A 24053-nucleotide genomic window follows, 5' to 3' on the forward strand; every position below is an offset into this window, starting at 1 on the left:
CAGCAAAGACACAAGCATGTACAACGGCAGGTTTGCTCGGACTGCTGTCTTATTCAGGCGGTTATGCCACCCTTCGACATCATTGTTGGTTCTGGTAGCACGTTTGAACACACACCAGCTAGCTGGCTTTGAGAATTGCTGACGGCCATGTAAATGGCATGAAATGGGGGAAAAACACACATACACACACACTATAATATTATAATTTATAGCTGCAAAGTAACTAGTAAAACAAATGCATTTAGTGGAGTAAAAAAACAATATGTGGATCCAATATGTAGTGGAGTAGAGGTAAAACCATTGGAAGTTGGGAATACTCAAATAACGCACAAATACCCAACATTGTACATAAGTACAGTACTTAAGTTAATGTACTTAGTTACTTTACACCACTGACACATTGAACCAATATTACACTGGTGACATTGCATGGAGTGAGTTGGGTTTGGTCCTGGAGTGAGTTGGGTTTGGTCCTGGAGTGAGTTGGGTTTGGTCCTGGAGTGAGTTGGGTTTGGTCCTGGAGGGAGTTTGGTTTGGTCCTGGAGTGAGTTGGGCGAGCCCTGGAGTGAGTTGGGCGAATATTTCTTAAGTCTTCATGGAGTGAGTTGGATTTGGAGTGAGTTGGGTGGTATTCAACGCACCGTGTATAAGCAACTGCGTGTCCGCCAATTGTGGCGGCTGCCAATTAGAGACAGCACAATACTTTGCCAGCCTTTTTGCCTCCTTTTTGGGCATCCCAAGTTGTTGAAACCCTCTAACAACCAGTCTGTGGGTATGTCCTAGGCTGCCAAATATAAAAACAAATAGTCTGCACCTTTAGCCTATAGCTCTGAGGTGGGCTATAGCCTCCACCGTGTAGAATTCTCTCCCAATGGAGATTCGCCATGCTCCAACACTGGACTCTTTTAAGGCTGCTTTGAAAAGACACATTTTCTCTCAGGTTTATGGCAAATAGTTGTTTGTTGTTTTGTATGGTTGTTTGTTTGTTGGTTGTTCATTGTTTTTGATGTAAAGCGTCCTTGGGCTGCTATTAGTATTATTATTATTATTATTACTAGACCATACCCGGTGAAGGGCGCCCTTCACCATACCCGGTGAAGGGCGCGCGTCCCCTCGTATATATATAAAAATTTGCTATATAAAAGAGCAAAATAGGCTTGCTATTTTCTGTTGCCCTGCAGCAGGCTTGAGTATATTTTTGATGGCATTTTACACCACTAACAACATTAATCAGAGAATCACACGTCTTTGTCACAACTCGTGTTTTGTCTTTTTTAACCAACACAGTACAAAGTACTGGACACACAGATGACACACAGGTCATAGATGACTCAGGTCATAAACCTGGAAATACAGGAAAATAAACATTGTATTACCATATATTCATAGCATATATGATTCACAATTAAACAGCAGGTAATGTAGCACAGTCTATCACAGTAGAACCGAAATAGCAGAAAATGACTACAATACCCATGAGGCATTCTGAACCATGAGCCAACAACGCGTCGCCCCAGCTACCATTAAGTTACAGTGTCCAAGTTACAATACACAAAATACACCAAAATAATACTTTTCAATGGACTACTTGGGTAGCACTGATAATATTAACCACAGTAAGGTTCATAAAGTGTGTTGATGAAACGTTTACATTGTTGATTAAGTCACGATGACGACGTTAGCATTAGCGTTAGCCGCATGCTAGCGCCAAACGTCCGTTAGCTTAGCATCACGCTAACGGCTCATAGTAACTTGGTTTGGCTAATAAACATTAATCCCAACTAACGCCAACACAGTAATGGATGTAAACATACACAGATAGGCTTTGGACATTATTATCAGGTTGCATGTTGGTGGTATGGGGTTCGTTTGGTTTGGCCTCGTTTTCATAGACCTCGTTGCTTGTTTCTCTCGCGAAACCTGTGGCCATGTTTCCCATTGAACCCGGAAAAAAACCCTACGTCCGCTGCCACTACTGCTCCCGGTTTGGCTACAATGGGAAACATGGCCACAGGCTGAATAAATAAGCGATTTAAACGGGTAGTTTCGCTGGCGACCTAAAATATTATGCAGCCGACCAAACCTGAAACATCCGTGCGGTTTAGAATCTACCATTAGTTTTGGGATACGATGTATACAAAAGGGTAAACAGCGGAGCCTTGGCGGACGTTCGCCCGATCCTGGAAGAGAACGACATAGAACCGTTCTTTATGGAGCTAATGTGCATCGTGTGTGGGGAAACAAATCTGGAGTGTTTACTTTCCACAGCAGAGAGTGGGCGGGGTCTATGGTGTAGCGTCGGCGTCGGTGTTGCCATGTCCGCCGATTGTAAGCGCTTTAGGGCCAATGTTGGTGTTATAGGGTTCGTTTGGTTTGGCCTCGTTTTCATAGACCTCGCTGCTTGTTTCTCTCGCGAAACCTGGCACACAACGACGCATGCGCAGTTTGATCAAGAGTCCACCCTACCACCAACCACCACCCACCAACCACCACCGTGAGCTTACTAGAATTATAATAGGATAATAGGATTATTATTATGTGGTTAGTATGTGATGACCTTGGTGGTCATAAAAGCTTCCTCTAGGCTAGGGTCAAAGGTGCAGACTATCTCTAATACAGACACTTCTCCGGACTCTTAATCAACCACGCACGCCCTCTTAATCGCACACACGCTCGCTCATTAGTTTTCTCTCATTTTATCTCTTTCAGAAAGTTTCTCAGACTAGAAAAGTGCAGATCTCCGCCAGAACTGTTATCACAGTGCTGATAGTGAGATGGAATCCACATGTTTTTGTGTTCACTGGCATAATATTGTGACCCTGAATTTGACACGGTCTGTACAGCTGTACAATGAAAACAACAACAACAACAACAACAACACTTGGACTACACATAGTTCCTTTGATTCCTTCAAAAAGCACATGCACATACACGCTTCAAATCGTTTATTTAATTCATAGTTCAAGACATTATTGTAACATGTTTCAAACAAGCGAAATTTAAACGATGACCCATCATGTGCAGCTACTGTACAACACATTACAATGAAAGGAGAGGTCATTATGAACTGAACTGATGACAGATTACATTAACTCTAACGGAAGCGTCCAGCACAAAAAAAAAACATTAAAATCCAAACAAGTCAATGATTGACACTGAAGTTACATTAAGTCATGAAGTCATGAAGTCCATAAGCATTTGCTTTCTGTTTCAGTATTAGGCTACAGTCTGGTCATGTTAGCATGGTTTCAGTATGACAGCCAGTAAGGAGGGTTCTGAGCTCCTATAAGGAGATGTCTGAGCCCCCTGAGCTCCCATGAAAGCATACACATGTGGGGGTTTCAACTGCATTACCAACAACCATTATTTTGATCACAATGTAATGCGTATTATAATGGGCGGGAATATGGGCATGGATTACGTATGATAACGTCTTCGATACTGACCGTATAACTGTCTAGCGCCATAACTAGCTAGCCTCTTTCAGAGCCAAGCCGTTTATAAGTATCAGTGAATGGCAGTCAAATTGGCCCAAAACGTGCCATAATATGTCATAGACGACTGTCATCATAGACTGGCCACATGAAATCTGAGAGAAGTCATGCCGTTATTAGACCCCATCCTGTTTAAATAGAATGCTTTATTGAAATGGATTAATTGTATCAAAATAATGAAACCAAATTGAATTGCGGCGAAATGTGAGATTTCATAATGCATTGAATCCATGGGGGACACCATGGTGGATACAATCCTGTGGCACAATGGTGTCCAAGAGGCACTAGACAGCGGTTTTGAGTTGTATGACATCAGTTATTTGCCCTCTGGCACTACTTCCTTAGCACTTTGTTTTCTTGATTGACAGGCAGTAGGAAAGAGAGTGATGTGGCAGGTAAAAAAAAAACTTCAGAGGATGTGTGTTAGGTTTCGATAGCAAGCCAACAGAGGAAAGCACATCTCCAAACACATGGGTTTCTTTATCCCATCGCCCATTGACGCACAATGTAGACGGTCTGCAGTAGCCATCTGGACGTTCTAGTAGCCTTGTTGTGTTCATACGGCCTACTGTGCGTAGCTATGTTGTTAGTCTGTGTGTGTGTGTGTGTGTGTGTGTGTGTGTGTGTGTGTGTGTGTGTGTGTGTGTGTGTGTGTGTGTGTGTGTGTGTGTGTGTGTGTGTGTGTGTGTGTGTGTGTGTGTGTGTGTGTGTGTGTGTGTGTGTGTGTGTGTGTGTGTGTGTGTGTGTGTGTTCATTGTTGTGCTGGTTTGCCCTCAAGTTGAGTCAGAGCCAGACTTGTGTCCATTGTGTCCATTATTGTCCTCCACTGTCAAGGGACTGCACTCACTCAGGTTACAGTCCACTGCGGTTTCTGCAATGAGATGAAGAGGAGAAAAAGACAGCAGCCCAGGCCTTTGTGTTAGTTTCTATCACTTTACGGTAGGTTTAGTTTGCTGTAGTTTATTTGCACGTAAACATAAAGTCCAAAGCAAATGTGTAAAATCACATGTGGCAAAAAGACAGTACTGTAATACAACATGATTTAAGAAAAAACACAGAAGGGCGGTAACAAGTTTCAGATGAAAGATAAGAGGTGAGAAAAAAAGAAGAAAGACACAAGGGCTCGGTTGTGCTGCGCGACCTTGATAAACAGCATTTGCTGTTTCACTTCTTTTTCAGGAGAATGAATTTCTCTCTACACACTACCCCCAGGATGGTGGGGGTAGTGTGAGCTCTTTGCTCTCTTAATACTCTACTCTGTGGGACTCAGCAGCATATATATATTAGTGTAGCTACAGTAATTTATATTAGATGGATAGATTATAGATAGGACTTGATTGATCCCACAAGGGAAATATTGTCACATGATATGATAGTCATAACTGCTCACCTTTTAAAACACACAAACTATTTGCCTTTCTTAGGCAATGGAGCTCAGTATTAAGGCTTTGAGTGGGACATGAGAATACTGTTTATTATAGTATCTAGCTCCATCTACTGGCTGTGATAAACATTATATTTCACTTGTGTGAAACCCTCACCTTTGACCATATACAGCTCAGTAGCCTCCTTGGGACTCTTTGTAGCCTTTGAATGGCCATCTGAGTAAGAGAGAGAGAAGTGGGGTAAGCTGATATATACAATACAATACAATACAATCAAGGTTCAAACATTGTTGGAAGTGAAATGATTGTTCTTCAGGCTTCCTCAACAGTGCAGATAACAATACAATACAAATAAACAAAATAATATAACAATAAAATAAGGTTTAAAAATGTTTTTTAAAACCAAGGTAAAAACAAAATAATAATGATAATAAAATACAATGCAATACATACAATACGTTTTCTCCTCAGTTGTTTTTTACCTTTCAGTTTCAGATACACCAACATGGCGAGGAGCACGAGAGCCAGCACGGCGACCACCAAGGCAACAATCCACCAAAGGGAAGGATCCGACGATTGACCTTGCAATTGTTCACGGTCACCTGCACACAGGTGACACATGATGAGCACTATGCAGTGACATTTGAAATATTCATAATCTGTTGCATGTGTGTGTCTGTGTGTTCTATGAGTGTGTCTATACATGTGTGCTAGCGACAAGCCTGTTCCCTCACGCGTGTGTGTTCATGGGTAACCGGAACACTCCTCCCAAAACACACTCGCCCCCATTTCTTTCATGGACCGCTCTTACCCAGCGGTTCTTTTATTTGTGTATTCGTTTTAATGAGGTTAAGGTTAGGAATATGTTTAGGGTTAGGCATAGTTTTACTGAAGTTAATTAAGTTTAGTGTGCGTGTGCGTGTGCGTGTGCGTGTGTGCGTGTGTGTGCTGCATGACATTTACATGTCACTCCGTGATCTCACCGACGGCGGCTATGACAACGTCGATGTGTTCGGTGTGGGTGTGGTGCGGAGCCGAGTACACGCACGTGTACAGGCCCGAGTGCTCCTTGTGGTGCGGGTCCAGCAGCCTCAGAGAGCCGTCTCCGGACGAGACCCCGCGGGTGTCCACCTGGACGTGGGGCTTCCACGAGTGTGAGGCGGAGCTCTGCCGCGACACGCTGTCATAGGTGAAGATGTGCTCGTCCTCGCTGCCTCCGGCCGTGAAGCTCCAGGACACGGCGGGGTTGTGCAGGTACGCGGGGGCGCGGCACGGGACGGTCAGACCCTGGCCCTCCACACCGTGCAGTTCTGTTCCAGGCAGAGAGAGGGCGAGGAGGAGCAAAAGAGTTTGATTTGGGGGGGGGGGAGGGGTGAAAAGAATAGAGGCATTTAGCTTTAGGTCTACTTTTTGTATGACAATCAAGATTGAATCTACGACATATATAGGTATTTATGTATGCAGGCACTTGTATTTGCATTAATTTTATGTAGGTATTTATGTATTGGATGTATCCAATCCAAGGGAGACTATTAGGGTCAGCTGACCAGTATGTTAGAGGGGGGCACGCTTCCTGACTACAGGCCAGTGGTGTGTTCTACCGTCAGATGCTGTGTACGGCGTATACCTTGAGATTTTTTTTCGTCGCTACCGTATACCTTCAAAAACTGTTTCATCCATTGAAAACGCGAGAGCGTATACCCACGACCACGCGCATCGTATCGTAGCGTATACCTTCCGGAAAAAACTAGAACACAACACTGCTACAGGCCAATCACAGCGCGTCTTTTCAGAGACTTGGCAGAATCTAGCAAAATTCAACGGGATATTTTTATACAACTAGATTCTGACAAGTCCCGGAAAAGACGCGCTGTGATTGGCCAGCAGTCAGGAAGCGTGCCCCCTCTAATATGGCGGCCGCGAAACAGGTTGCTCCAATGAACTGCAGCGGCCAATGAGGTATCTAGGTTTCTATATCTATGTATTTGAAGGTGTGTCTCTCTATATGTGTCTGTGTCTGAAGAATAGCTTGGTGCTCGAAACGTCACCTTTTGGTGGCACTGATCCAGTATTAAAATAAACATCCATGGGAGCATGATCTACTGTTTTTCTGTCCAGCAACTGGTATTTTATCACTTGGATCTGCATGCTTTTGTAAACGTTCGCATTATTTATGTACGCAAACATGCAATTATGTATGCATTTTATGTATGTACTCATGTGTACATGAGCTTGTGTGGGCTGACCTCGCTCTGTAAGCGAGGCGGTCCAGGCTTGCGTTCCGTAGGAGGAGTTGACTTTACAGACGTAGTTGATCTCTGAAAGACCCTTGAGCCTCTTCATACGGCTCTCCACTATGTACAGCCCGGTCTGCTTGTCAGGCAGCTTGCGCGTGGTTGGTCTGAGGACCTCGGAGGTGGGCGGCTCGGTGGCCCAGGTAACGTCAGGGGCGGGGTAAACATCACGAGTGGCACACTTCATCTCCTCGTAGCCACTCAGTCGGGACAGCTTCAGTGTCAGAGAACGGATGGGTGCTACACACACACACACACACACACACACACACACACACACACACACACACACACACACACACACACACACACACACACACACACATTAACCCATATGTAAAGACTCACGGAGCGACATGGTAAATGGTGCATTTATGGGACTCCCTCTTTCTGTGGTGTTTCGCCCAGGTGGGCGTGGTTATATGCCTAAACCTAACCCCTAACCTCACATGTGCATTACACATTCACACACCTTCACACGCCGATGGCAGAGGAAACCATGCAAGGCACCAACCTGCTCATTGGGAGCAGTTAGGGGTTCAGTGTCTTGCTGACAGCATTCTAGAACAGCGGTTCTCAAACTTTGTCATATCATCATATCAAGGACCCCCAAAACAATTATTCATCTAGGCTCATTCCTATGTTAATCCACCTGGTGTGAGTCGGGAACCTTTGTAAACTTTGTTGAGGTGTGAATTTAAAGTCGTTTTAAATCTATGCGTGTGTCTGCGCGTGCACCTGGTCAAATAGGTTCCTGTACGGCCTGAAAGGCCATCCCATGAGCAATGCAACCCTGCCGGACCCCACTTTGAGAACCACTGTTCTAGAATGTTATAACATTCCTTGGCATTGCATCATGATTACTAGATAGAGCCAAGCCATGAGTGCTATCTAAAGTAAATAGCACTTGAGGTCAGTTCTGCCATACAAGGTTTCTCTCCTGTTTCACCAAAAACTATTGTTTGTGGTACGGAAATGATATGCTGTGTCAGTATATTGTGTTGAAATATTTGTGTATTGAGATAGTATCTTTGCTGATGTGAAATTTAACTAAAATCCTGACCTGTCCCCCAGCCTTTAAAACACACACGTTCATATCCCCTTGTCTAAGTTGTTCTTAGTTTTTGACCGAGGATATCCCACGGCCTGCTTTTGGGTCATGAGTCATGACGCATCTGAGACTACCGTACTTGGGCCTCTACATCATTTAATTAGAAGTTAGACTTCCACACAACAAGAAACAAAAATGAGTTTGCCTACTGTGGTTTACGGTCGATGTCGAAGGATTATGATAGCTTAAATTAAATGCAAATATCACATGAACGAAGAATAGTGATCTGCCTGTATCATACACGTTCTTAGTCCTGGCTGAACTCTTGGATTCTCATTTAAACAAATGAGGAATCTGTCCTGCCAACAAACCAAGACCTTGAGAACAGACTTCCGAAGGGAGTAACCCATATGAGAGATTCAGGACCCTTCATCCTACGAGAGGAGATAAGGCTAGTTCCGGAGAAGTACAGTATGGTACATTCCCAGGCTCAGGCGGGGGTGGGGTGTTTTCAGCATATTTAGACTGGACAGATCCATCATTTTATACTGTATGTGACACATTCACTTCCAGAGATGGTGATATAACTTGTTTTACTATTAAATACACTGTATTTTGTAACATGTGCTCTTTATTACATATTAAATATACAGTTTCCCCCTCCAACGGGTCCGGGGACTCCAGGGGTCCTTGACGTGATCAGGGGGTCACCAACAAAATGAGTGATAGGCCCATTTGGGAACCAAATGGACCCTAGCAGGTCTGTAACTCTGAGTGTACAAATGGGTCCATTTGGTTCCATGTACACTCCCAGAATTATGGGGTCTGTGGCCCAAATAATGCATACCAATCTGGGGGTCCTTGAAATTAAAAAGCCACTGCACTGCTGCCAGACAGATCCTTCATACCATATAGGCTATAGGGCATAGCAGTGGTGGCCATTTTGTGGTTCCACCGATCCAGAGCCCTTGAATTTTTCCCATTGATATTTCCAAAAATCTTTATTTCAATTATTTTAAGCCTAGAATCAAGCCATCCAGGCTCCTGGTGAATCATGACCATAAAACATTTGATTCTGTGATTATTATTTTTTGAAAACCGCAAAACAAAGGGTATTTAAATATAGTACATCATATAATGAAATATGTTTTTCTTCACAGAATCAAATGTTTTATGGTCATGATTCACCAGGAGCCTGGATGGCTTGATTCTAGGCTTAAAATAATTTATATAAATATTCTTTTAAAAATCTCATATGGGAAATGAATTAATGGGCTCTGGATCGGTGGAACCAGAAAATGGCTGCCACTGCTATGCCCTATAGCTCACTTTAACGGCCATAACTCACCCTCCACCTTGACTATGACGTGGGCCTCGTGCACGCCCGCCGAGGTGTGCACCTGGCACTTGTACCTGCCCCTGTCTCTGATGCCGCAGCCTCTGAGGACCAGCGTGGCGTTGCCCTGGGAGACCAGGCGGGGGAAGAGGGCGTACTGCTCGTGTTCCACGGACTGGTGGTCGTCCTCGCCGCTGTTGTCCCTCTGCTTGAAGGTGTAGACCAGCTCCTTCTGTCGGAACCACTTGATGACTTCATCATCATCGCCGGCGGGCTGGAAGCTGCACGGCAGCAGGCACTCCCGGGAAAAGACACATGTCACATGGGCGTCTGTGGGAAGGCAAAGCACAACACTGGGTGTGACCTCTTTCAGGATTAAAAGTCTGTATAATTACCATTCACTAGCTCCAATCATCTTTCATTCCCTTTAACAATGTCCACACAGAGAGGTATACATTAGGGGGAGAAATGGTAGAGCAATTATAGGCTACATAAACTGCTATGTTTACAAAAAAACGAACAAAAAAACCTAGGTTACTACTAGGCCTTACACCCAGAACACACCTAATCCCTGCTCATTATGCTAGGGTGGGATGGCTCAGGGTAGAGGACAGAGTAAAGCAACTCGCATTGGGCCTGGTCTTCTACTGCTATTCCGCCAGAATGTGAAATGCTCTACCAACAGGCATAACAAAGTGTGAATCCTTACCCTCCTTCAAAACCGCTCTAAAAGAGCACCTACAGGCCTGGCCGGTGGCTGCAAATTGCAACTGGCCCCTATAAAAAGTAAAAAGTCTGAGCTCATCACCGGAAATGACCCCCCCCCCCCCAACTGTCTACTGTACATATCTTTCTTACATATGATATTTTTTTGCATATTATTGTTTGCCTTTAAATGAATTAATTGAATAATGGAAACAGGCCCTGAGGGCTTATCTGGGTCATCTTTTTAGCATTCTTTTGTATAAATATGTGCCACCGTGCCTTGTTTTTGCAAACTGTTAATAAAGTATTCAATCAATCAATCAATCAATCAATCAAAAAAAAAAAACGTTTACAAAATGAACCCAACACTTGGCCAGTAGATGGCAGTAGTGCAACACACTGACTGCTGCCTGTCCATCATTAAAAGTCACGAGTATCAGTAGCCCTGAAACATGACTGTCATACAAGCGTCATGTGAACCATGGCTAGAGTATCAGCTGTGTTTCAGGTGTAAACAATGCTCATGAAATGGGAGCTCCTAACTATCAATGCCAGGCCAAATACTGTTCCCAATCCCACTGCTCCGCTCCAAACATCACTTAAAAGGGGGTGTAAGTGATATGTTTTTGTTTAAATAAGTGTTAAAGAGCTCTATATTCTGATAGCAATCATTGCGTAGTGTTTAGTAACAGCCTAACGGTGTCTCCCCTGGGATAAAAGTGGTAACCTGACCGGAAAATGTGTTTTCTGTTTATTAAAGCAGTGGTTCCCAAACTTTCTCATGTCAAGGACCCCCAAATTGATATATACATTTGACCGCGTACCCCCATATGAAAACGTTTTGTGCCAGAGACCCCCAGAAGACAATATTTGTGTTAAAAAATTCTAAATGATTATGATTCATTATTTTCCAAACATTTTCAATATTTTCCAAACATTTTCAATATTTTTCAAACATTTTCAAAAATAGCAGCGTGACACAAAGTGACACTGTGAGCTTGTAGGTCTGCTATTTTTGAATAGCCAATGTATAAATGGATAAAATGATTGTGATGCTTAACACATTTTGCTAGGGACCCCTAGCTGGAACCCCCTCAAGGAGCACTGGGGGTCCCTGGACCCCACTTTTAGAACCAATGTATTAATGAGCTGGAGAGACAGGGAGAACCATGTTATTGAATCTGTAGCAATTGTATCAGAATAGCTTTACCTATTTAACAAATACTTGTATTTTCTTTTTTTAAGGAAAAGAATGTACACACACCCTTACCAGGAACCTTTTTGCTTTTTGTTAAAGTCAGTGCCTGAAAGGAACAAGGAAGCATCACCATCACTGAAAGTGGATCCTGCTCATTTCAAGACAAATTACTATTGACCATGTGACAAGGCCATCAGAGTGACTGAACGAGGTCATGTGATCAGTGAAAGGTATGTGCTGTACTGTCAAACAGTATGTCTTTAACCATTTGAACGCATATGGGTAACTTAACCAGAGTCCCTCAGGGGCAGGGTGCAATACTAGTGTGTTTTCTGTTATTGTGGGGAAAGCTTTCCCTGAAAATAGCCGATCGACAAGCTCACAACGCGTCCGCGTTGTGAGCTTGTCGATCTGCTATTTTCAGCGAAAGCTTTCCCCACAATACGGATGCTGGGGTTTTAAGTAGTTAAATGACAAGTCTTACAACACCTACGATTTAGCTGACAGAAAAACCTTGTCAATATCGGTGACATTTCAACTTTTAATTAAGAAAATGCACTTCTATTCTATTGCCGTATAGCAACTGACTCGAGTGGAAGTTATTTTTGCTACAGGTGAAAAACTGCTGTGCCCTTTATATCACAAAGGACAAAAGTCAGTGCCAGACCCTTCATAGTCTTGTGCAACTCGGGTGGGAAAACATGTAGACACCTTATCTTAACTCTCAAGTCTGTCAAATTGTGTGTCCCTGTTCCCCACTCAATGTGATGCATATCAGCACAAATCAATATTAGCCTCGAGGCCTCTCTCTCTCGCTCTCTCTCTCTCTCTCTCTCTCTCTCTCTCTCTCTCTCTCTCTCTCTCTCTCTCTCTAAATAGAAATATTTACACATTGTTTTTAGAGTTCTCCTGCAGATTAACCCTATCTAAAAACAATTAATATGTTAAATACACATGGTTTAAAACCATAGTCAAGGCTGTACTATGTCACTTTTTGTTTTACAGTGTTATTTTGTCCAATCTGTATGGTAGAGTATGTTGATAGAATATTACTCATACACTTGGGGTGGTTGTATTTGGTCTCCCTGCTCTTCTATTGAGACATTTACATCCTGTGTCTGGTTTGACACAACTGGTTGACAGGTGGTACTGCCTGAGGGCCAAAATGATATTTCTCAGCTGAGTGCGCAGGCAGGCTCTATTAGCTCAGCGGTAAAGAATTCACCACGTGCACAGGACACCTGGGTTCGAATATGGGGTATAACATGAAAGTTACGTTAGTGCAGCTTTAACTTCCTTCACTGATATGCATTGTATTGCGGAGTGAACACATTCTGACAGGCCGGGGCACAACATTTGGCAGACATAGGTTACGTTTACCCATAGTTTAAATTGAAGGGGGAACAGATTCTAACTGGAATACCTTGCCGTGGTATACCTTGCCTGTTAAGCTCTCCTACAGTGTTTAACAGGCAGAAAGACAGTAGCTATTGACTGACTGCTTCAATTGAACACAAGAACGCTCGCCCCAAAACACACTAGCATCGGGGCAAATCCGGCGACCTCGGAACCGTCGCCACCAGGTATTCCTAAACGTAACCTCAGTAAAACTATGCCTGAACCTAACCTTATTTCTAAACATAACCTCAGTAAAACTATAACTAACCAACGTATTCCTAACCTTAACCTCAGTAAAACGAATACAAGAATACAAGAACTGCTGGGGGCGAGCGTGTTTTGGGGCGAGCGTTCCGGTTACCCTTCAATTTACGCATGTACGGAGGAGGGTCCTTGCCTTTTTTAACCACTTTAAACCCTGCCTATACTCTGTCGACCGGAGTCCCCCCCTTCTTTTATCCCTTGACACCAAATCTCTTCCCTGAAAATAACCAATCTACAAGCTCACAACATGTTGCGATGTGTTGTGAGCTTGTAGATCTGCTATTTCCACAGAATATTTGCCCTACAACAGGGAACATGCAGTTAAAGTCTTATAGACTCATAATGCATTATATTGGAGGGGGAACAGTAATACACTCATGACATTTCCATACTAGGCCTACAGTATATCAATGTTGCATTTGTTGGTCCAGTGTTGAGTGAGGAAATAAGATAGGTAGCCTACAGTAGATATCTAAAGGAGGTTTTCTATTATCACCTTGGGATCGATTGTGTGTTCTCAAGTGTGCAGGTATGTGAATTTCAGCAACTACTATCTCACACCACATTCTATTAGTTCACTGAGTCACTCTTGCTACACTTAAACAATCTCACACATTGATTTTTGTTATGGATTGAGGCTACCCAGTTTAACTACATGATTGAGATGGAGACCACCCCCTTTTTTGGGGTCTTTTTTTACAAATTCTAATTAGATATTAATGAACTTTAGGTCAAGCTTTTTCCTCCAAAAATGGAAATGCATGGCAAATACATATCATTTTGGGGTTTTCCTGTCATGGAGAAAGTTTGAGAACCACTGATTTAGAAGGTATTTTGTAGAATCGGCCTCAGGTCTTAATGGGTTAATATGAGTGTCAGTTACCGCTGTCTAAACACGGGATCATAGGGAGGGATTGGTTGTTTTAGCACCTGGGCTGTTCCCAGTTCTGAGGCCTGAATACTCTCTTTCATCAGTCTCACCTGTCTGTCCATGAGCCTATAGCAGTGTCATTGTTGTACTCCCATGTCATAATTGGCAGCCAGTACAATGCCCTGTGCACTTTGCCAGCTCATGTACAGCACATGGTTCCACTGAGAGGACACACCGCACTGAGTGTACTTTTCATGCTATAAATCACTCCAGTGACACTAGTCATAACAGTGACTCTGCACTCGTACTCAGCTGTGTGTGGGACTGTAAGGCAGATGCAAATAGCTGCTGTGTCAGGCTGAGCCTGAAAAGTGGGTTTATTTATTGTACTGTGTGTATTTGTCTTGTTGTTGTTGTGTGTAGAGGACCACAGTGGAGATAAGTCCTAGACGTTATTGCGTATTATCCTAAAAATGTTTTATTTACCAGAATGCTTTGATGTTAAGGTTGTGGCTAAGCAATCAAATCAGAATCAAAGAGCGGTGGGCAGACTTCCTTCACGCATTCATCCTGCATGTGTCCTCAACTAGGGCTGTGTACAGTGCCAACCATTCTAGATATCCGCTTTCATGACTATCATGCAGTTATTTAGCATCAGCGCTGTACTACTGTACACAGTGTCGGCCACTGTAGAAGTCTGCCTTAATGTATTCATTCTGCAGATTTGAATAAGTACTGAACAGTGAACACAAGTCATTGTGACAGCCGCCCCTTCGAATCATTCATTATGTATCTGTACTGTATTAATGCTGCGTACAGTTGCAGTCATTATAGAAGCCCCGCTTCATGTTTTTTTATTCTGCATCTTATCGTGCATTTCTACTTTATGGACCTGTCTTCATCATCATCATCATCATAACCTTTATTTCAACTCGGAGTACAGTTGAGGGCAAGCCCTCATTTTCAATGTAGCCGAGATACAACATAATCAGCATAATCAACATGAATACATTTACATACATCAATTAATTAATAATCAGAGAATAGAAATACTCAGTATTTCAACGAAAGAACAGGAACATTCAATAAAACAGTTACAGCCTGGTACAAAGGTGCTGGAAACCATTGCAATTTGCTCTATATTGACCCAATGAGGGCAGTAGTCTGATTTTTAGGGACTTCTGAAGCTCATTCCAGGCAGATGGTGCACTAACAGAGAATGCTGCCTTGCCTAGCTCTGAATTCACAAATGGAACCTTGAGCGTCAGGAAGTCACTCGAACGGGTCTGGTGGGTACTAGGCACTTCTGATCCAACATATTACAAATATATGGGGGGAGCATTCCTGAGATAGCTTTAAAAATAAACAGATACCAGTGCTTATCACGCCTCACAGAGAGTGAGGATAAGCCTGCGTTCTCATAAAGAGTACAGTGATGTGTACCATAACTGTCACCAGTTACCCACCTTAAGGCAGAGTGGTATACTGTGTCGAGGTGTCTTAAGTACTCTATCCTTCAGCCAGCACTGCGCACAACCCGATGGCCATCAAAGAACATAACTCTAGTGTCTTTCATATATATGCGTAAGGCTTTGACAAGAGCGAAACTAGATTTTCTGCTCCTTCTGGTTGATGCTCAAGCTGAAAAGGGATGCTGTCTGTACCGGAATGAAACCCAGGAACATAATGTGACATTTCATACTCCTGCGCTAGATGTACTGACCAACCTTTCAGCTGGATTCAGGATTTGCTCTGTGGTCAGTCAGTCTGCTACCTGACTTGCTCACTTCAGGGAATGGCGGCCCATCTGCCGGCCACATGGAAAATGACCCTGCCAAACACTAACCTCACTCATACCGTCACCTCTCCAACAGTCACTCATTCCAAACTAACTAGCCCTTCATTTCCAGAATGATCCTTTTTAGATCCTATTCTAAAACAGTGGTCCTTGAGGGGGTTCCAGGTGGTCCCCAGCTAAATAATGGAGAGTTTGTAACCAAATGGATCCTTATTAGGTAGATCTTTAACTCTTGAGAGCGTAAAATGAAACCAAATGGACCCTTACGGGTCCTTTTGGTTTCATTTTACGCTCTCAAGAGTTAATTGATTATTAAACATCTGCATTACTTAATGGAATTGTGGACAGAATCTTATCCAATGATAACAAAATATTCTAAGTCTTGGGTCTGAGAGGCTAAATCTCATCAAACGGTGGTCCGTGGCTCGAGGATACAATAAGTAAATGCACTGTAAACTGTTTAATTAAACCAGTTTCTTAGTCATAACTTTGTGGTAAACGATACATTTGTAAGCTTAGCCGCACTTCCTTCAAATGGCAGATATCTCGATATCATCATGGGGGGGGGGGGGACAGTTAAGTCGCTGTTAACCATTATGCCTGACAATGGGTCAATTCAGTATGGGCGAACTATCTGGACAATGAGTGCCCTGTGTCTTACCTGGTGGTTTATCCTGCCGTGTGTAGCTGATCCAGAGAAGAAGGCAGGCCCAGGTGTATATCGCTGACATGGCTTTTTTCCTCCCGCACAAGCACACATTTGAAATGCACGCGCTCACACTAAGCACCCAAGCGGTGAGAGACGGGCCATCTCTTCTGTCAGGGCGGTGTCGGATCTCAGAGCCGCTGGGGAGAGAGCAGTCTCCCGGTGTCTCCCGCTCTTCCTTCAGCAACTTTCTTTTCTATCACTCTGGGTGGTTATGGCGAGACAGAGTAATGAGAGAGAGAGAGAGGGAGAGAGAGAGAGACACACACACACACACACACACACACACACACACACACACACACACACACACACACACACACACACACACACACACACACACACACACACACACACACACACACACACACACACACACACAGGGAGGGAGAACAATAGAGAGAGCAATAGAGACACAGTCAGATGGAGAAAGAGAAGAGGAGAGAGCGAGAGGCCAAGGGAGAAAGAGAGAGAGTGACTCGCATGTGAGACACACACACATCAGAGAGAGAGAGAGAGAGAGAGAGAGAGAGAGAGAGAGAGAGAGAGAGAGATAGAGAGGGAGAGACGGGGAGGGAGGGGAGGAAAGCTAATGAGAGGAACGTTCCAAATCGCACGACCGCACATGACATACTGGCCAACGTGGAAGATCTTGTTCTTAGACACTGTGGTTTTTACACCGCAGGTTTGATCTCCGGATGAGTGGTGATGTTCCAACCACCTCTGGTTTTACTTTTAGCCTTCCCTTTTATTCCAGGAGAGAGATTTTCTGCTGTGTTTTTAATATGATTTTATTCAGCACATTAGCCTCTGCTGAAAGGCTTGTATGAAGAGAGCCTTGCCAAAATTGTCATGGAAATTGGAAAGACATTTTTTAAATCATTTTGGCTACGCCCCCCTCAACCCCAGCCGCGCACGGGGCCCAGCGTGGCCGCGTGTATATTGGGGGACCCAAATCGCCGGAGTAAAACTGTGGAAAAGTTTTTTTGAAAAAGGAAAAATTAGAAGAAATAATATTTTTTATGTTTCAGGGGGTCCACAGGGGGTCCGCGGACCCCCTGTGGAGTGTTGGGACGCGCGGGGACACCCCTGGAACATTGCGGACCCCTAAGGTGTTTTTTTTTTTGTCATGAAGGTGGTTGCTTGTTTCTGGCGCTTGTTTTTAGAGAACCTGGCATGCCTGGCAACCCGACTGACATCACTGACGTATCCTTGGTATTTGTACTTCCGGGTTGCATAATGATGACATCACTGTCGAGTCCTTTGGTGTCATGAACCTAGAACGGTTTGTTTACCACATTAGCCTGGGCAACGTGCTGTGCTGTGGCCGTCGCTGTTTGTTTGTGTGTTTGGGATGAACATGGCACGTGAAGGACGGACATATTGTGATCGAGACATGAGTGAAGTGAAAGTAACGGCCTGGGTGGAACAAAGGAGGTACGTAAGAAGGGGGGGGGGGTTGAAGCAAAGGAGCTGCGTGTGTGGTGTTGTGGAGGAGATGGGCAGAGTGCAATGGCGGCCGCTCGTGTTGTTTCGGCGAAACCCGTCGGCGTTCGGTGTCGGTGGTGTGCACGGTAAATGGTACGAAAGTGATTCACCTTCCGTTTTGTCCGACATTTGGTGAGTAGAATTAATTATGTTGCGCGGTGGAAAAGGTGTAGTGAGCAATGAGATGTCCCCTACGCGACGCGTAAATTCAGCTCGGCCGCCGTGGCGAGTCAGTTGGCGACATGTGGTCTGGCGGTGCGTTGTTTATTCCATAACAGAGCTGTGGGGTGTCCTCACCGAGGGTGCGGAAGTCGGTCGCCATTTATATAGTTAGATTATTAAGAATGCTGATGTTGGCCCATCTGTCAGTCCATCAGTCTGTCCACTTTAATCCCAAACAGCAAATCTTGAAAACTGCTGGATTGCTGTGACATTTTCTGTGCACCTTTAGCACATCCCTTTTGTCAAAATGTCCATAGTAAATCAAAATCTAATGGGCAGATTGCCATGGAACTTGCTGAGGGGATTCATGCTCCCCGGAACCGCATTTGAGTGACCCCATAGACATTCTTCTGACGCCTCCCTTTTACCAAAAATGTCAATTGTTTTCTGTTTTAAAGGCAGTTTGTAACAAATTGTGCATTCCATTTTAAAGCTTTTGGAACTCTAAGGTTGGCAATGTCAGACATCTAAGAACACAATGGTGTTGATGGATGTAAGGAGGCCATGCTGCCTCAAGGGGTCACTAGCTGGGCTTTTAGACCCTTACTCTTGTTAACCACATGAACCCTATAGCGTGCCTATTCCAGGGAGAACATTCAGCGAAAATAGCAGAACTATAAGAGCTTGTAGTTCAGCTATTTTCGACAAAGAGATTTGGCGGTGTTGAGGGGAAAAGGAGGGGGCCCTTTAGACCCCTGTGGACTCCAGTGGCTTAGAAAGTATATTTTCTTACTCAATCAACACTGTTGAGAATGTTGTGGAGTGAGAGGTGAGAGGAGACGGATACAGGATAGGTGCACTAGGGACATCTAGGCACCTCCAAGTAATGTAAAGTTAAGTATGTGACTTGAACATACACGGTACATCATTTATCCTTCAATTTCTTTTTTATGCCCCAAAATGACTGGATATACAGGTTATGTAGCAATTTGTTGAAATATTAGACCTTAATTGTCGAATGTTTAAGCATGTTCTAATCATGTATACTTTACTTTACTTAAAAACTGGACAAAATAGTCAATTTTACATGGAGGTGCCCAGATGTCCCTAGTGCCCACGTATATCCTGTTACCTCAGAGACTACTCATCTCAGACATGCTTCCTCCATCCTTCATGCTCTTGTGCTGCCAATTCATCCTCCTGTTCCTCATCATTCCTGTTCCACCTATCCCCTGTTTCCTGTACAACTTAATTTTAAAGTGTCTATTTCACTTTCAGTTCTTCCTTCTCTGTCGTACTTTTCTGTTTTATTCTTTCATTTAAAGTATTTCTTGTTGGGAAAAAAGGAGAAACACCCGCTACACAGACGCACGCACGCGCACACACACACACACACACACACACACACACACACACACACACACACACACACACACACACACACACACACACACACACACACACACACACACACACACACACACACACACACACACACACACACACACACACACACACACACACACACAGATGTGTTGTCCCTGATGTTGTATTTTACTGACTCACCGGCCAGTGAGGAGCCCCCACCGGACGCACAGTTTTTTGCCATTTTGCCAATTATGACCTTAACCCTAAAGTATTTATACTTAGTTATGTGCCGGTGAAAATAGTCGATCCACAAACTCACAAGTATATCAGGCATAACCCTAACCCCAAACCTAACCTCTAAATGTACTAATCCTAACCCTAACCCTAAAGTGTCCTCACAATGTCTACAGTATTTCTCAAATTCCACTATACTGCACTTGTGTGGACATTTGGCTCTCACAAGTATAGTCAAACAAGTACACACACACACACGCACGCACGCACGCACACACACACACACGCACACGCACACGCACACACACGCCTCTACATGAGTTGTTTGGAATTGTAGTGTATGGAGCGTGACAGACTTAACTCTACATCTGGTCTCCATTCACAAGAAAATCCCCGTAGGTTATCTCCCATCTTACCGTATCTCAGCCAACCATCTTACCATCACCGTGCCTAATACAAACACTATGGACTTGGTTCCTCACATCAAAGATCGGAAAGGAAATAAAACATAATCTCTACACTGATAAAAGTGTTAATGGGGTTACGGGGACGTGGACCTTGTTTACACACCGGTGAGTCACTTTGAGAAAGGAAAGAGATGAATGTTACAAATCAGCATGACTGTGAGGGACACAATGATGCTCGTTCCACTGAATCTAAGGGTTCAGGTTCCTGTAATGAAGAGACAGAAAGCTACCGGGAACTGAGAAGATATTACATTTCCTTGTTATGTCACAATTAGAATGACTTGCAATATTAGTGAGCTCACATTAACTACTGTACTTAAAGGGATATTTCACTTTCAAACATGTTAGGGCTCATTTTAACACCCCTTGACACCCCAGACAGTTTGTTGAGACAAGTTGCTTGATTCAGTATTTAGACATTTGATGTTCATTTTAACAGACACGCTCCCTTCCTATACAAACCCAAACTCCTCTCCCCCTCTCTCTCTCTCTCTCTCTCTCTCTCTCTCTCTCTCTCTCTCTCTCTCTCTCTCTCTCTCTCTCTCTCTCTCTTGGGTTTGTAAACTTCCTATCAACCCAAATTCCATTTTAACCATGTTAGATTCATTGAAAATACCCGTCCTTGGTTCTGGTGACTGATATTGTTCTTCTAATGCGTGAGGAGACTGTTTACTTTTTTAATTTCCGTGTTTACTTTTTTATTTTATTTTATTTTATTTTTTCATAATATTTTCCCCCAAAAAATTAAAAAAATTATGAAAATGTACGTTCACCTCACGCTTTAGAAGGACAATATCAGTCACCAGAACCAAGGACAGGGGTTTTCAATGAGTCTAACAACGTTAAAATGGAGTTTGTATAGGAAGGGGGCGTGTCTGTTAAAATTAATATCAAATATTTAAATACTGAATCAAGCAAGTTAAAAACTGTCTGAGGTGCTCACAAAAGCCAGAGTAGACGTTATGACCCCAAACATGTTTGAAAGTGAAATATCCAAGTCCTATATACTGTACTTCGTTGTACGATGGATAGTGAAGAATAGCCGATCTACAAGCTGATAATGTTGACTTGTTACTGTGAATTTATGTCACTTTTAAAGAATCAAAACAATTGTAATCTTGGTCAATGTGATTGATGTTAAAATCTTCATTGAATTTGTTTTAAAACCTGTACCTTAACTTCAACTTCAACCTCATTGATATACCACAAAAGTTTACAAAAAAGTGTGTGAAAGAGTGTGAAATTCTTTGTTTTTTCTTTGCAATTTCAAAATTTGTCATAAGAATAGATTAAGGACCAAAGCAAACAAAGCCTGATAACAAGACAGTGGCAAATATACAGATGGTGAATGGTCAAAATAGAAAATAACATTCTATTGTTTGTGTTGACTGCCCTCTTGGCCAGGTCACAATTGAAAAAAGAAAATGTAATCTCATTGACCGGTTAAAGCTACACTATGTAACCTTTTTAGTGAATAAAATTGTATTATGTATGGTAGAGCATGTTAATACAAAGTAACTAACACAATTGGGGTGGTTGTATATGGTCTCCCTGTTCCTCTATTGAGACATTTACATCTAGTTGACAGGTGGTACTGGTTGAAGGTCAAAATTCAATTACTCCCCTGAGCAAGCAGGCAGGCTCTAATAGTTAATAGTTAATAGTGGTAAAATGTCAGCATTTGCACCAGAGACCCAGGTTGAAATCTGGGGTAGGACATGAAAGTTAGTGTGTAGCTTTAAACAAAGGACATGAGATGGGTTTTGAGCCACTCTGTAACAAAACGTCTCAATGGTTTTGTTTAGAAGTAACACACTGTGACGCACAGTATAGTTTGAGCAACTTGGGGAATAAATCTCCCAAAAGTTAAGATATTGCTAACCCTGAACTCAAGTCTATGGGAGAAGGGGGTCTATATGGCAACTTCTTTGTTTCAACCATACTAAGAAATGATAAATATAGACTTACTGTACTCCAGAGAGGCCCCGGCCAGTGTCCACATCAAATGGCAGATAGACACGGTGAAGGTGCAGAGAGGTAGCAACAGAGACGGATCTGAGCCTTTTGAGACTGAGCCTGGTCTTGACTAGACCAACAGGTTATTTAGAGAATAGACTCACACATGCACGGACACACACGCACCCACTCACTGACACATGCGCGTGCACATTGTATCTGTCTGTCTCTCTCTCTCTCTCTGTCTCACACACAGCAATGTGCACATCCACTTTCCAAAGCCCAAGGCACTGTAGGGAGGCGATTACCCTACACACACACACACACACACACACACACACACACACACACACACACACACACACACACACACACACACACACACACACACACACACACACACACACACACACACACACACACACACACACACACACACACACACACACACACACACGTGCAAACACATAACTATTACACACATGCCCCTCTGAATGGGGTGGAGTTAGGGCTGTCACACACACACACACACACACACAACCCCGCCTTCTCTCTATTACGCCGTGCCCCTCTCCCCTGTTTGGGTTGGAGATAGGATATGATTCACACACCAACACACACTGTCAAGCACGTACACACACCCAAACCATATGAATGTGACATGTTTTACAAGAACACACACTAGAAGTTGCTCAAGTCTTGCAAAAATGTTGCAGTGGAGGTATTGTGGCCGTTCAAACAAACAAATAAATAAAACCAGTGTTGGTCAGGGTGGTGTTGCAGTCTATTGTTAAATACTCGCGTCGCCTTGTTTACAAACACTCAATCACGGATCCGAAAGTTGCGTCAAACAAAAGATATGTATTTTTTGAGCGTCACTACATAAACATAAACTTTGAATATTATAAAACAAGAAAGAGCCTGCGGTCAACAAACTGTGACCCTTCCCCGTCTCACATTCTTCTCTTGTCAGGGTACCCATTACTTATCACCCATTACACACAGGTGCCCTGCACCCACAAATCATTCCATTCCCAGGGGGGGAGGAGACCTCAATTCAAACCATTAAATTCATAGAATCAAATAACCAAGAAAATATAAAATTCATATAGCAGGCGATTAATCAGAATATCAGAATAATAATTCTGAATAATGATCAGAATAAACGCAAATCATATAAATAGAAAAAGGCTCTAACAGGAGGCTTGTCTCACAATGCTCCTCTGATAGAGGTCAGCATTTCATCCCGGGTCCATTCAAAATGTCACTGGGGTACGTTTTCAAAGTGCAGGCATGTTTTACTGAATTAAGCTTGCCTGAATTACACTTGCCAGCGTGTAGATGTGCTATTTTCAGTGTGAGACACCATACACAAAGTATACACAATAATTTAGGCATTAGTGTACTATGTGCCATGCACTCTGTGTGTGAAGAACTGATGTACCGTACATCATAGATAGTTGCAGCCTTAAAGCAAGGTGGATAGCTTTATTATGAGACTTTTGTTCAGGAAAAATAAACAAACCCCGGCATAAGGTTTTTTCCCCGGCCTTCATCAGTGTCTGTTTGTTTATAATCAGAGTCAACCCAGAGGTATGTACCGTGCCCCACAGGTGTGTCACCTCATTGAAATGAACAGGTATCTGCTTACGCTTGATCAACGTCTATTGATGAACCACGCCCACAGATGTGTACAAACAAGCCAGATTTTCAATAGACTCTATTTATTTATGAATCATGTGTATGCTCTATTGAATAGAGCATACACATGATTCATAAATAAACCAACACTGTGATAACATGACGTAGACTACCACACATTTGTGCAAGTTCACATAACGGTGTATTAACCACTCTCAGCCAGCCGTCCCTGTTTTG

The 24053-nt window shown here is 43.3% G+C and overlaps 1 protein-coding gene across 2 annotated transcripts; it reads right to left on the reverse strand.

Annotated features, from left to right (window-relative positions):
- Positions 1–2930: 2930 nt before the first annotated feature.
- LOC311038865 (CD276 antigen homolog) lies at positions 2931–22461 on the reverse strand. Of its 2 annotated transcripts, XM_084048482.1 has the most exons (9): positions 22188–22461; positions 16456–16704; positions 9573–9890; positions 7126–7413; positions 5863–6189; positions 5362–5481; positions 5036–5095; positions 4219–4365; positions 2931–4086 (listed from the first exon to the last, which is right to left on the reverse strand). In XM_084048482.1, the coding sequence occupies exons 2-8, from the start codon at positions 16523–16525 to the stop codon at positions 4268–4270; spliced, it is 1281 nt and encodes a 426-aa protein (XP_083904608.1). In that variant the 5' UTR covers positions 16526–16704; positions 22188–22461; the 3' UTR covers positions 2931–4086; positions 4219–4267. The 2 variants fall into 2 exon arrangements, with proteins under 2 accessions (XP_083904608.1, XP_083904607.1); XM_084048481.1 differs by having other exon boundaries at positions 2931–4365.
- Between the last annotated feature and the right edge of the window lie 1592 nt (positions 22462–24053).

Source organism: Gymnoscopelus microlampas, assembly GCF_963454915.1.
Source record: "Gymnoscopelus microlampas genome assembly, chromosome: 22".
Taxonomy (NCBI): domain Eukaryota; kingdom Metazoa; phylum Chordata; class Actinopteri; order Myctophiformes; family Myctophidae; genus Gymnoscopelus; species Gymnoscopelus microlampas.

What these genes read in the sequence shown, in the direction of transcription:
- LOC311038865 (XM_084048482.1), bottom strand. Translation starts at nt 16,525, where the DNA reads ATGTCAGCGATATACACCTGGGCCTGCCTTCTTCTCTGGATCAGCTAC. An exon ending in CGTTGTCATAGCCGCCGTCG is followed by an intron (nt 5,482 to 5,862) that starts GTGAGATCACGG and finishes ACCTGTGTGCAG; the next exon opens with GTGACCGTGAACAATTGCAA. An exon ending in TGAGCTGTATATGGTCAAAG is followed by an intron (nt 4,366 to 5,035) that starts GTGAGGGTTTCA and finishes ATCTCATTGCAG; the next exon opens with AAACCGCAGTGGACTGTAAC.